Source organism: Ursus americanus, chromosome 6, assembly GCF_024610735.1.
Source record: "Ursus americanus isolate L20-20 chromosome 6, mUrsAme1.1.p, whole genome shotgun sequence".
Taxonomy (NCBI): domain Eukaryota; kingdom Metazoa; phylum Chordata; class Mammalia; order Carnivora; family Ursidae; genus Ursus; species Ursus americanus.
In genome coordinates this window covers 25,114,808-25,127,529 of record NC_142132.1, presented here as the reverse complement: position 1 = coordinate 25,127,529, position 12,722 = coordinate 25,114,808, and the positions used below count along the sequence as shown (strand labels likewise).

Genomic DNA, 12,722 nt, shown 5'->3' with positions numbered 1-12,722 from the left:
TCCTCAGGACGGTATAATCCTGGCTGCCTGAGAGCTAGGTGGGAGAGGGCCTGGATGTCTCCATATCTATATTTATATGATGTTTAGAATTTTTCTTAATGTACATTTTCAGGGTTTGCATTCTGTCTTTTGAGTCTTATACAGGTTTCCTAGAGAATAACTCTCATTTTCTCTGGAGGCAGGAGAGGCATAGACCCAGTAGTTTGAGGAGAGGACCTGGGGATTTAACTGTTTCCCTGAGTTCAGTCATCTGCCTCATTGCTCTCTTTCGAGGTGCTTGTCACCTCTAATTCCTTAGCTTTTGGGGGGCTCTGTAGGGCGAGTCAGCATGGTCAGTATCTCCCTTTTGCCAGCACTGGGCTGTTGCCTTCTTAGTCTGGGCAGACCACCCAGTTAGCAACGGTTTGTCCAGGCTGTTGGGCTGGCAGTCCCCCAAGGATCCTTGTGCAAGGGACCCTCCATCCCATCGGAAAATCTCAAGGGTGTGAGGATTGATGCCTCTCAAGCCAGCAGGGAGGTGAGCTTACTGAATAAAGGAACAGGCAGTGCCAGGAGTTGTCCTGCCACTTAATTTTATAGGAAGAAAGATTGGTAAGGGTTAGCTGGGGGAGGAGAGATACACAGTTGTGGAAAATGTGGCGGTGAGGGTTTTGTATGAACAGTGTCTCACATTCTTAGTTCCTTCTTGTTCCGTTTATTTCTAGGTGACTCCAGTTGGCCTTACACTAAACTTCCTCTCCTTCTTCACTGGCCTGGTTGACTTTATGCACCTGGATCCCAAGAAAGCTGGAACATATTTTTCAAATCAAGCAGTAAGAAATGTTTTCTTGATTCCAGTTGTGTCCCAAACAGCTGTCCACAATTGTGGCTAGCTATGAGCAGATCCTAGGGCTGCATGTGTACAGGTGTTAGAGGCGGGGAGGGGAATGAAATGTGTTTTGGAAGGACCATAGGAAGCCACCGTGGTTATTTCTGTGGACTGAGATTAGAGAAGGAGTCTGTGAAAAAGAAGGCAACTTGTAGTTTGTATTTCTTATTCTTTTATATAGTTTGGTTTTGGGGGGGGGTGGGTAGTGAATCTTTTGCTGTTATGATTTAAGGTGTTTAAGAAGGATATGTAATGTAAAAGAACAAAATATACATTTAATTAGAAAAATGTGGTTTAAAAGTGTTATGCGTAGAGTAGTTCCAACTTTGAAAAAATTTTATTTATCTGTTTTTTAAAAAGATTTTATTTATTTTAGAGAGAGAGAGAGGGAATGTGCATGTGTGAGCATGATCTGGGGGAGGGGCAGAGGCAGAGGGAGAGAGAGAGAATCTCAAGGAGGCTCTGCACTGAGTGTGGAGCTTGATGAAGGGCTCGATCTCACGACCCTGAAATCATGACCTGAGCTGAAATGAAGAGTCGGACATTCAACCAACTGAGCCACCTAGGTGCTCTGAAAAAATTTTTATTTAAAAACAATTTTTTTAAAAGATTTTTTGTATTCATTAGGGAGAGAGAGAGCATGTGTGTGTGCATAAGCCGGGGAGGGGCAGAGGGAGAGGGAGAAGCAGACTCCCTGCTGACCAGGAACCGCATGCAGGGCTCAATCCCAGGACCCTGAGATCATGACCTGAGCCGAAGGCAGATGCTTAACTGATTGAGCCATGAAGGTGCCCCTGAAAAAAAAATTTTAATGGTATACACCTGGTTAAAATATTGGAAGATTATATACAGTCAGGTGTTAATAATGATTAACTTTGGCTGATTTTTCTACACTTATCTAAATATCCAAATTTTCTGCAGTGATCGTGAATATTTGGGAAGAAAGTCCCAATATATGTTATTCGGAGCTTTAAAAAGAGTCCTAAAATGATTTTTTTCTTTTCTTTTTTTGTTTTTAACAGTAATATATGCTATTGAATTCTATAGAGATGTTTTTTAGCTAAACAAGTTTTCCCAGCACTTAGTGATAATATTAACTTTTCGGTGAACTTTTTCTAGTAACTTTTTCTCCTCACAGTTGTATTTGTGTACAAAGTGCAGACGTTTTACGTGCTGTAACCTTGTGATCAGGGCAGGCCATTTCCGGTGTGTTTCAGACATGGCTTCTGTCGCATATGCATTATTAGCCTCCTGGTGTTGAGGGGACCCTGCTATGTTGTTCTGGCCTTGAGTAAGCATTGATTTAGTTGGACACAGTTCCTGTGGGGCATTTTGTTTGGATTTTCCACATGCTGCTCGATTGCACAAGCTGATATTACTACTTACATCCATACCTGGGCTGCACATGTGGAGTCTTAACCCCCGAAAGTCTGCTCTGGGGGCCTTACCTTCTGTGTGCCTCGTCCTGCTCATGATTCTCTTTCCCTTGTCTAGGTAAGGGCCTGTGTTCTCTGTGTCCATCCTCGGACCCGGGCTGTACGGCTGAGCCTGCGTCCCGTCTTCCTGCAGCCCGGGCGCTCACTCACCCGGCTGTCTTGCCAGCACCTGGGAGCTGTGCTGGATGAGGTTCCTGTCCAGAACTTCTTCAGCAAGGCCGGGGCCACCTTCAGGCTGAAGGATGGGGCGCTGGCCTATGCCCGGGTGAGGAGGCTCTTTGTTTCATTGGGATCTTATCACTAGAAGGACTTTGGGGACACATGGGTCCTTTTCTGTTTTTTTCCATCCCTTGTATTAGTTTCCTATTTCTGAATATCCCCAAATGTGGCAGACTCTGCAGAGGGATTAGAAAAATGTCTGTCTGTTCTATTCGAATTCTTTAGGATTAATTTGGCTAACTTTGATACCTGGTCAGTGGTAGGTACAAGAATGAGTTAAGATCTACACCAGAGCTTGGCAAAGTTATTTAAAGGGCCAGATAGTAGATATTTCAGGTTTGTGGGCCATATGATCTCTGTCCTAACTACTCAGCTCTGTTGCTGTAGCCAGAAAACAGCCATAGGCAGTACGTAAATGAAGGAGCATGGCTGTGTTCCAGTAAAACTTATTTGCAAAAATAGGCACTGACTCGTGAGCTATAGTTTGTGGACCCATGATCCAGACTGTTCTCTGACCTTATATTCTGTGACAGTAAAGAGCAGTGTTTTAGAGGAATTATTTTGACAGGCGATCAATAGTGTTTTCATGGTAGGTGATAAATGTGTTGAGTCATGTCAGTGTGCTTTCAAATCTGATTGCCTCCAATCTACTATGGCTGGGTTGTCCTTAATCACTTGGTACTTTGTAGCTCAGCCATCTCTCCGACTCTAAGACTGTCTTCAATGCTGAGGCCTTCAAGCCAGGGAACACTCACAAGTGTAGAGTCATCGATTACAGCCAAATGGATGAACTGGCCTTGCTCTCTCTGAGGACGTAAGTCTGTCATCAACAAGGGTGGGGCTGTAGAAGTGTGTTCCTCTATGGATGCATGGTCACAGTTTCTCCTGGCCTGACTTGGTGAAGGTTTCCTTTCTTGCCAGCATAATTTTGAGAGCCCTGAATTTTAGGTAGCCTCTGCCCTGGCTTATTTAATCTTGTATTTTCATTTCGTTCTAGGTCTATTATTGAAGCTCAGTACCTTAGATACCATGACATCAAGCCTGGGGCATTGGTAGAGGTAAGACACAAGCATATAATTTGAGACTCTTCCACCTTTAGACATTCTTTTGTTTGTGGGTTAACTGGCAGCTCATTAGTTCTCACATGAACACATTTAAAGTCATGTTCCTTACCTCTGCCTGTTAACTGGAATTTCTTTTTCTTCCCTTGGGTAATATGTAATTAATTTCAAGATAAGATCTTAATAGCATCACCCAAATACACAGAGGCAGTAGGTCGTAAATCCTGGGATTTGATGGTGTTTATTAGATTCAGGCAAAAGTTAGTTCTATGATGATTGAACTACTGAGATGTTAGGAAGAGGTCACTTGTAGCTGCCTCTCATGTCCAACCATTTAGCCCCAGCTGAGCAGATCTCCTTTATATGTAGAGTTTGTTCCTTAGCAGACAGAGTCCCCTCCTTCAGAGAATGCTCGTGAAGTGGACAGAAAGAACATACTCCCACGAAAAGATGTGAAGGTTCCTGTAAACAAACCAGACTGCGTTCAAATCAGTGTGGGTGTGTGCTTTACCCTTTGACATCTGGAACAACAGGCACTTAGCCTGGGAAGCTGGGCTTCAAAAGAGAGATATGACCTGCTTTGTTGTAAGAGGTGGAGGAAAAAAAGCCGTTCTTGAGGTCTAATGGCGTCTTTTCTTTGAACTCCCTAGGGCACAGTGCTGACCGTAAAGTCATATGGGATGCTGGTGAAGGTGGGTGAGCAAATCAGGGGCCTGATACCTCCCATGCACCTGGCTGACATCCTGATGAAGAATCCAGAGAAGAAGTACCGCATTGGGGATGAGGTCAAGTGCCGGGTGAGCCTTCTGAAGGGTCTCGTTGGGGTTTAGGCCAGATGGGAAGAGAACAGTGCTTCTCAGCTGAACTTTCTGCCCTTTTCCACAGAATGACTATGTAGCATCTGTGGTGCTGTGTCTGGCATTGAGAAGAGAAAACTGGCTCTGTGCCCTTGAGAGTTGTGTAATGTCATTGAGAGTTAAAATATTTGTCCTTGAAGAGAGCAAGCCACTGTGTGACCTTTTGTCACATGGTTTGGTGCAGGCTCTGTGCTATGGTCGCATCTGAAAGGGGAGGTGAGGGGGCCAGGCCGGCAAGAATTGTTGGTGGTATCAACAGCAAACACCATGTAACAGGTATTTTGTGCCGGTTGCAATCCTAGGCCCGTGACATGCATTCTGTCATTTAATCCTTAAAATGACCCCATAAAGTAAGTACTCTTATCCTCATTTTGCAGGTGGGGAAATTACAGGTTAGGAAAGTGAAGTCACACAGCTTGCCCAAAGTCACACAGCTAATAAATTGCAGAACCAGTTTTCACATTCAGGACTATATGACAATAATGCCTTCTAGATTTCTGGCAGGTGGTACTTGAACTGGAAAGGATTTGAAGAGGAGCACGGGGTGTGTCAGGCACAGAAATATCCAAACTAAGCTGCCAAAACTTGAGTGGTTTGTAACAAAGTCTTGAACCCCAAGTGAAGATTAAATGTGATATACAGTGTTTAACGCAGGGCCTGGTGTGCAGGCACTCACGATGTTAGACTTTCTTCTTTTCATTTTATTTCATCAAGTCAAGAAAGATACTGATCACCCGTTGGTGCAAAATTTTATAGTAGTGGAGTCGGGAAGTTAGGAATAAAGGAATTTCTCTGCCCTCAAGGAGATGACCTGCAGGATGAGAGATGGTTGGATCTCTCAGTCTTAGTTTATAGCTAATATGCAGGTGGTAAATTACCGAGGTGGTAAATCGGCCCAGTTGTTCATTGTGTTACACGAGGCACACATGGCCTGGGAGGGGCTGAGGCAGCGGTGCAGTAGCTGTGACACAGGGCTGTGTGGAGGCGCAGTGGGACGATGAGTGTCGATGCAGGCCCGGGAGGGAGCGTACGGGGAAGTACATTTGAATTAGGGGAGTACTCCCCAGATTGTCATCCAGCAGGAAGCAGGGAGGATCTACGGCTGAGATGACTCTCACTGGGGAAGAGATAGCAGGTTCTTCGGGATGGACCCTGGCCTTTGGGTCCTGTGGCTCTCTTGATAACGGGTAACTTGATGACAACCAGTACCCTTCCCCTAGGTTTTGCTTTGTGATCCTGAAGCCAAGAAGCTAATGATGACCCTGAAGAAAACTCTAATTGAGTCTAAACTGCCTGCCATTACCTGCTATGCCGATGCCAGGCCTGGTCTGCAGACACACGGCTTCATCCTCAGGGTTAAGGACTGCGGCTGCATTGTGAAGTTCTACAACGATGTGCAGGGACTGGTGCCCAAGCATGAGCTCAGTGCCGAGTATGTCCCTGACCCAGAGAGGGTCTTTTACGCTGGCCAGGTAACCCTTTCCTTGGACAGGCTCATGTCCTTGGTGACCCCATGAACACAGATTTGACGGAGTAGTGGGAGGACTACCTTTTAAGGGATAAGGAAGGCGCATAGAGGGCAGTAGGTTGGAGCCAGCTAGCTGGAGGAGATGTGAAACAGAACCAGGAGAAACCCTCAGGGGTTCAGCAGAAGCTGGCAAACTGAGGGGACCTCAGCCCCACAACCCGGAAGAAATAAATTAGTCTTTACCTACAGCAAACATACTAGTGTCCCTCACGTCAGAAGTTGTACTCAGGTCACTGTCACCACAAGGTGGCAGTGCCACAAAACTAGCGAGTGGGTCTCTCTAGGAAAAATAAGTTTTGACAGCTTGGGATTATACCAAAAACTTACTCATGTTTTCCTTTCACACAAAAGACTGACTTGGGGGGATTCTGTGTCTCTGTCAGTACATTGCTTTCCACTGTCTTCTGATCTGATCCGAGGTCTGGGTGTACCTCCTTCTGCAGTGCTCGTGGGGGGCAGCTCTCTCCAGGGCCTGGCTGGCCTGCGGGGAAGAGTTAGCCAGGAATTGTGTTTCTCACTAGGTGGTGAAGGTTGTGGTGCTGAACTGCGAGCCATCCAAAGAGAGGATGCTTTTGTCCTTCAAGCTGTTGGGTGATCCAAAGAAAGAGCATCCAGGCCAGAATCAGAAGAAAAGAAGAACTGTTAGTCTCGGACAGGTACCTGGACCAGACAAGCTATTTTAGTTGACAGTGGCAGAAAGTGGGGTGCCACTGACACGTGGGGCACTGGGACCCATGGAGGGAAAGATCAAGGTAGTTAGATAAGGTTCTGGGGCTAAAGAGAATTGAGGGTCTTGAAAGAGGGCTCTTTCTGTGTGTCAGAGCAAATGGAAGTTGTCCCAGAAAGGAAAGCACCATTTTCGTATGGCTGTTCAGCAGTGTACGGCTGTCCTCTTTCCTCTCTGGTCTCTAGGACCAGCCCGCAAGACTGTCTTTCCCCTGTGACTCCGTGGAGGGACTTGGGAGAGGAGTGCTGTGAGCACACAAATGGGTCCTGGTGTGTGCGTGCGTGCCTGCCGAGTCTTTGGGGGCCATGGTGTGGGGTGTGGAAGAAAGCTCCTTCTCTGATCTCGGCCTCTCAATGATCCCAGATGCTGGGACTTGATGGTTCTGATCTCCGCCTGGGCCAGATGTGGTTGCTGTCTGCTCAAGACAAGTACAGTTTTTTGTCTTTTCTCTCCCTGAGTAGTTGGTGGATGTGAAGGTTTTAGAGAAGACCAAAGATGGGCTGGAGGTGGCCGTCCTGCCCCACAACATCCCTGCTTTCCTCCCCACTCCTCATCTGTCGGACCATGTCGCCAATGGCCCTCTATTGTATCACTGGCTCCAGGCTGGTGACACCCTTCACAGGGTACTTTGTCTGAGCCAGAGTGAGGGACGTGTGGTATCCTTTACTGGTATCTGGTGAGCCGTGGGCCCTTGGGGGAAGTCTCTGGGTCAGGCTCTGTTCTTAATTGGGAACTCCATGGGAAAAAGTCATTTGACTTCAGAAACACCTCCAGAAAACCAAACCAGTGACCAGACTGTACTTTTCCCTGTCTTCCCCTGGTGGAAAGTAAGAGCATTGAAGTCCTACCAGCAGATGCTGGTCAGGGCAGAGTGGGAATCCAGGGTGTTGGAGAGGAGGCAGTGTGGCCTGCCAGGTCCAGCGGGATATTTCTTGCCTTCTCAGACAGTGCTTGCCCCTTGAGCTGGAACAATTAATAAGGCAGCTGCCGTCCTCCTTCCCAACCGTCCCCCTACCCCCATTGGGCTCCGAGTATTCCCTTTGGTCTTGATGTGCGCACCTCGAAGGAGAACGCTGCCTCTTTCTCATAGAATGTAAAGTAAAATCTCCGTAGAGTGAAGATAGAGGAGGTGGGATAGAGTTGCTTAGCATGAAGATTGTGGAGGATCCTGTCCTGGTTGTCCAGCTGCCAAACCACAGGGATGAGCCAGTCCCTTTTTAGTCCCCTCAGTAATCTGGGGATGAATTAATAAGGATAAGAAGAACACTGGTTCTTTTTTTTTTTTTTTTTTTTTAAAGATTTTATTTATTTATTCGACAGAGATAGAGACAGCCAGCAAGAGAGGGAACACAAGCAGGGGGAGTGGGAGAGGAAGAAGCAGGCTCATAGCGGAAGAGCCTGATGTGGGGCTCGATCCCATAACGCCAGAATCAGGCCCTGAGCCGAAGGCAGGCGCTTAACCGCTGTGCCACCCAGGCGCCCCAGAAGAACACTGGTTCTTAAACTTGAGTGTGTGTCAGAATCACCTGGAGGCCTTGTTCACACAGCTTGCTGGGCCCCACCCCGGAGCTGGTAATTCGGTGGGTCTGGGACAGTGCTTAGGAGTGTGCATTTCTGACAAATTCCGGGTGATGCTGATGCTGCTGGTCTGCATGCTTGGAGAGTGTAGCAGCAGAGCGCGTAGAGTGCAAGAAGGAGGTGGAGAGAGGACTCTTTGATCTGCCCTTCCTGGAATGTTCCTTGATGAAGTGCCATTAGCTCCTTTGTAGGAAGCCAGCTTTGGTCTCCACTGTGGAGGGTGGCCAGGATCCTAAGAGCTTCGCAGAAATCCATCCTGGAATGCTGCTCATCGGTTTTGTGAAGAGCATCAAGGACTACGGGGTGTTCGTTCAGTTCCCGTCCGGTCTTAGCGGACTGGCCCCCAAAGCTGTAAGTTCAGCTCCATGCACAAGAGAGGAGAGGAGGAGAGAGATTCGGGTCAGTCATGGAACCTGAGGGCGGGAAGGAGCAGGATACCTTAATCCCTTGCAGGATTTTCCAGGGCCAGGCAGAAAGGCCCCCGGCTGAGGGGAATGGGGCTGAGATGGTTGCACGGCCTGTGTCCTGGCGCAGGGCTGTCCTGGAAGAAGGGGCGTCTTTACTTCGCAGTATAGCGTTGGGTAGGTGCACAGAGGCTGTGAAGACTTGAGTCTGCAGTGTGGGGCTAGTGGAGTTAGGCTCTCAGCATGCATAGACGTGGAAGTTCATTTTCCGGAGCCGCTGAATACGGGTTTTGCAGCCTCCGGAGGTTTTTGAGGCATCACGGTACCAGAATACCCTTGGAAGGATCCCCTTCACCACAGCAGCACTGAAGTCATAAACTTTTCAGACTGCAAAAAATCGTAGTGACTCCATAGTTTGAACCCTTCATGCCTGCTGACTAAACTGAGACCCAGAGTCGGGAGGAGTCTTAGTGAAGTCAGTGTAAAATGGTGGGAGAGCAAGTGGCCTATAGTTTATTCATAAATACTACTTCTCTTCCATTGGTTTGTCCCCCTGACGTTTTCCCTGGCTGGCTCTCATTTGTACCCCCTGCCAGCGCAATTTTTAAAATGGGAGAAGAGGGGAAGCCGCAGAAACACGCATAGTGCGGGGCGCAGAGCGTTACCATCGGGTGTTAGAGACATGGACAGCTTGGTGTCCCTCTGGCTTGCCAGTGATGTGCCTCCTTGGTTGGGTGCCCTCTCGAAGGCTGGGTTGAACAGCCAGGGCCTCGTATGGTTTTCTGGAAGAGGAGTAGAGCAGTGTTCAAGGGAGGGCTGGGGGGTCTTCCTGGCTTCCCTCTCTTCTTCCTCCACACATCCTTTTCTGGGGGCATGAAGTGCGTTGTCTTGATAGAGACTTCCTGTCTTTACTTTCTGCCCACTGTTTAGATCATGAGCGACAAGTTTGTGACTTCCACAAGTGACCACTTTGTCGAGGGGCAGACGGTGGTTGCAAAGGTGACCAACGTGGATGAGGAGAAGCAGCGCATGCTGCTGTCGCTGCGGCTGTCGGACTGTGGTCTGGGAGACCTGGCTACCACCAGCCTCCTCCTCCTGAGCCAGTGCCTGGAAGAGCGGCAGGGTGTGCGCAGCCTCATGAGCAACCGAGGTGGGGGCCACAGCGGGGGGGGGGGGAGAATGTCTGTCGTAAGTTGTGCCTGTTTGTTCCGATGGATTGTTGGGCTCAAACAATTTTGATAAATTTTCTTTTTTTTTTAAGATTGATTGATTTATTTGAGAGAGAGCGAGAGAATGCACACACGAGTGGGAGGGGCAGAAGGAGAGCGAATCTCAAGCAGGCTGTGTGCTCAGCTCCATCCCACAACCCTGAGATCACAACCTGCGTGGAAATTGAGAGTCAAATGCTTAACTTATCGAGCCACCCAGGCACCCCCACCCCCCTTTTTTTTTAATAGGAGTACAACCTGTGTAAACTGCGTTAATCATTTAAGGTACAATTCAGTAAATGTTTATAAAATGAACATCCTTGTTTAGCTACTGCCCAGATTCAGATAAAGATCATTACCAGCATCCCAGAGGTCCCCCTTGTGTTCCCTCCTGGACCGAAATAAAAATTTCCCTTAGTTCTATGTCCTCAGGTTTGCATTTGTTGTGAATCCATTCACCTCCTCACTTGTTCTCTTGTTCAACAAATATCCTGTGAATGATAGAATGGAGCAGGGACCTGCTGGAAGGCTGAGGGGTTATTATGTTGATCTTCCAAAGTTTTGAACCATCAGGTAGGATTTTGGAACCCTGAGGGGATTTGGGAATAAGTTTGAGAGGGTAGATTCCAAACAGAAACAATGACAATTCAGAAAGTGAAGGAAAGTGTGTGTTTGTGGTATTTGTTGGCTACTTTCCTGAACTATGGCCAGGGAGGATGAGCAAGAGGTGCCGGTCTCTCTCACCGCGATAGGAGTGTTCACGGGTGTCGCGTATTTCTACCAAAAGTGATCTTACCTTCACAGCGCTCCAGTGCTCTGCTGTCCTCCGTGGGGCAGCATGTTGCCAGAGGAAAAGAACGGTGAGTATTGTTTCTGCTTGTTAATCCCCGTTTCCTTCGGGTTTCTGGCAGACTCTGTGTTGATCCAGACGTTGGCTGAGATGACCCCCGGGATGGTCCTTGACCTAGAAGTGCAGGACGTGTTGGAGGATGGCTCTGTGGCGTTCAGTGAGGGCCCCGTGCCCGGCCTGGTCCTGAGGGCCAGCAGATATCATCGGGCAGGTGAGCACTTCTGTCTCGCGCCTCATGGTTCACAGGGGAGATTCTTGGCCCATTCTTCCTTCTCTTGGATACAGAATTCCCTAATACATAGTGTAGAGGAGCTGATTCAGTAGAAAATTTTGGCATCCCTGTCTTGTATCTATGTAAATCGAGACAACTGACAGCGTGCTAAAGAAGGTTTAAGTGTGAATCCTTCTATTGTTATAATCGGGTAAATCTAGATTTTTATATATCAGGTGCATAAATTAAGGCACACCTGAACTTGAACTATGGGAGCTAGATTTTTGGTTTTCCTCGCCCATATCAACCTAGGACGGATGTCCCCTTTTCTTTTTTGTGCCCAAGGGCTTGCAGGCCCTTGGAGAGATGCTTCCATCCCTGCTCCGTGAGGGCGATCATGCTGTGTTTGGTTCTGCACCGCAGGGCAAGAGGTGGAACCTGGGCAGAAAAAGAAGGTTGTCATCTTAAATGTTGATATGTTGAAGTTGGAGGTTCATGTTTCCCTTTGCCACGATTTGGTGAATAGAAAAGCTAAAAAGGTAAGCTGGTAATGACTTCCATTCCCATGGCTTCAAGGGCATTACCCACCTCTTCAGCCCCACCCACTTTGCTCAGGGTTCTAATGCAAATGCCTGTGGAGGAGGTGATCGTCTGCCTGGACTGGTGTGGGTGGTTCCTGCACCTCTGGTCTTGGTGTGGTTGTTAATAGCACTGACTGGCACTCTGGTGCCAGTGATCAATTACGTGGTCACCTTGCCTTCAGGGCCAGGTCGATAATGTAAATGAGGGAAGCGGGCATGGCCAGCTCACAAAGGGCCAGAGACGATCCAGTTCCATCTCCTTGTTGCCAGCTGGGAACATCAGCGTCTGGTGTTGCTGAATCTGATTTTTAAGCAAAGCGGAATGTGAATTTTATTTGAAATAAATGTGGGAGATGTTGGAAACTGTGTTAAGACCTATAGCCCAAAGAAAACATATCTGTGCATACTTTTGACCTCCAGGCTGCTCATCCACACCCCCTCCTATACACTTTTGTGTGAGAGAGGAATGGGTGCGAGGGGAGTCTCAACACTTGTAGTATTTTTCTCTGGGTGATGTATATATTTGGTCTGCATTTCAAGTACTTATTAAGGGGGCACCTGGGTGGCTCATTCACTTAAGCATCCCAACTCTTGATCCCAGCTCAGGTCTCCATCTCAGGGTCATGAGTTCAAGCCCCACACTAGGCCCCACTTAAAAATAAATAAATAAGCGAATGAATTAATAAAGTACTTATTAAGCATATTGTATAGGGTGTTGGTGGAGAGAATGACCTAGGTATAATTCCTCAGGTCTGATTGCCTATAATTTTAAGACTTGGGGGAACAAAGAGAAATAGAAACAGTGTTAATCCCCCACTGAGTTTTCTAGCAGGTCCCTGTTCCATATATCCAAGTGAAGCTGGTGTGTATAAGGGTGTGAGCACAGGTTGGATTTGAGGAAAGGTGAGCTAAATGCCTCGCACACACACAACGAGCTCTCAGTAATGACTCTGGTGAGCAGTTGAACGGGTGAAGAAATCAGGCGGGGCGCTGCAGAACTACAGGAGTCAGGGACACAGTGTCTTTGACCGTTAGGGGACACCCAGCTACGCTCAGAATCACCTCAGTAACTTTAAAATTCTGATTTCACTAGTTCTAGGATAGGACCTAGGAACCTGAATTCATAACAAAAATGAAGTCCCAGGGCTTCTGATATGGTGCCTTGAGTTTAGTCAGTTCACCTCAGTAACAGGA

The 12,722-nt window shown here is 47.7% G+C and overlaps 1 protein-coding gene across 4 annotated transcripts in view; it reads left to right on the top strand.

Annotated features, from left to right (window-relative positions):
• PDCD11 (programmed cell death 11) overlaps positions 1-12,722 on the top strand; it is a 40,853-nt gene that overhangs the window by 10,195 nt on the left and 17,936 nt on the right. For all 4 annotated transcript variants that reach the window (XM_045803035.2, XM_045803033.2, XM_087862742.1 and 1 more), the window contains 12 exons: positions 705-812; positions 2,363-2,569; positions 3,213-3,337; positions 3,521-3,581; positions 4,235-4,381; positions 5,662-5,913; positions 6,491-6,625; positions 7,158-7,352; positions 8,455-8,625; positions 9,609-9,828; positions 10,798-10,947; positions 11,371-11,486. In XM_045803035.2, coding sequence (XP_045658991.2) covers positions 705-812; positions 2,363-2,569; positions 3,213-3,337; positions 3,521-3,581; positions 4,235-4,381; positions 5,662-5,913; positions 6,491-6,625; positions 7,158-7,352; positions 8,455-8,625; positions 9,609-9,828; positions 10,798-10,947; positions 11,371-11,486 — 1,887 coding nt within the window. The remainder of the gene's footprint in view (positions 1-704; positions 813-2,362; positions 2,570-3,212; positions 3,338-3,520; positions 3,582-4,234; positions 4,382-5,661; positions 5,914-6,490; positions 6,626-7,157; positions 7,353-8,454; positions 8,626-9,608; positions 9,829-10,797; positions 10,948-11,370; positions 11,487-12,722) is intronic.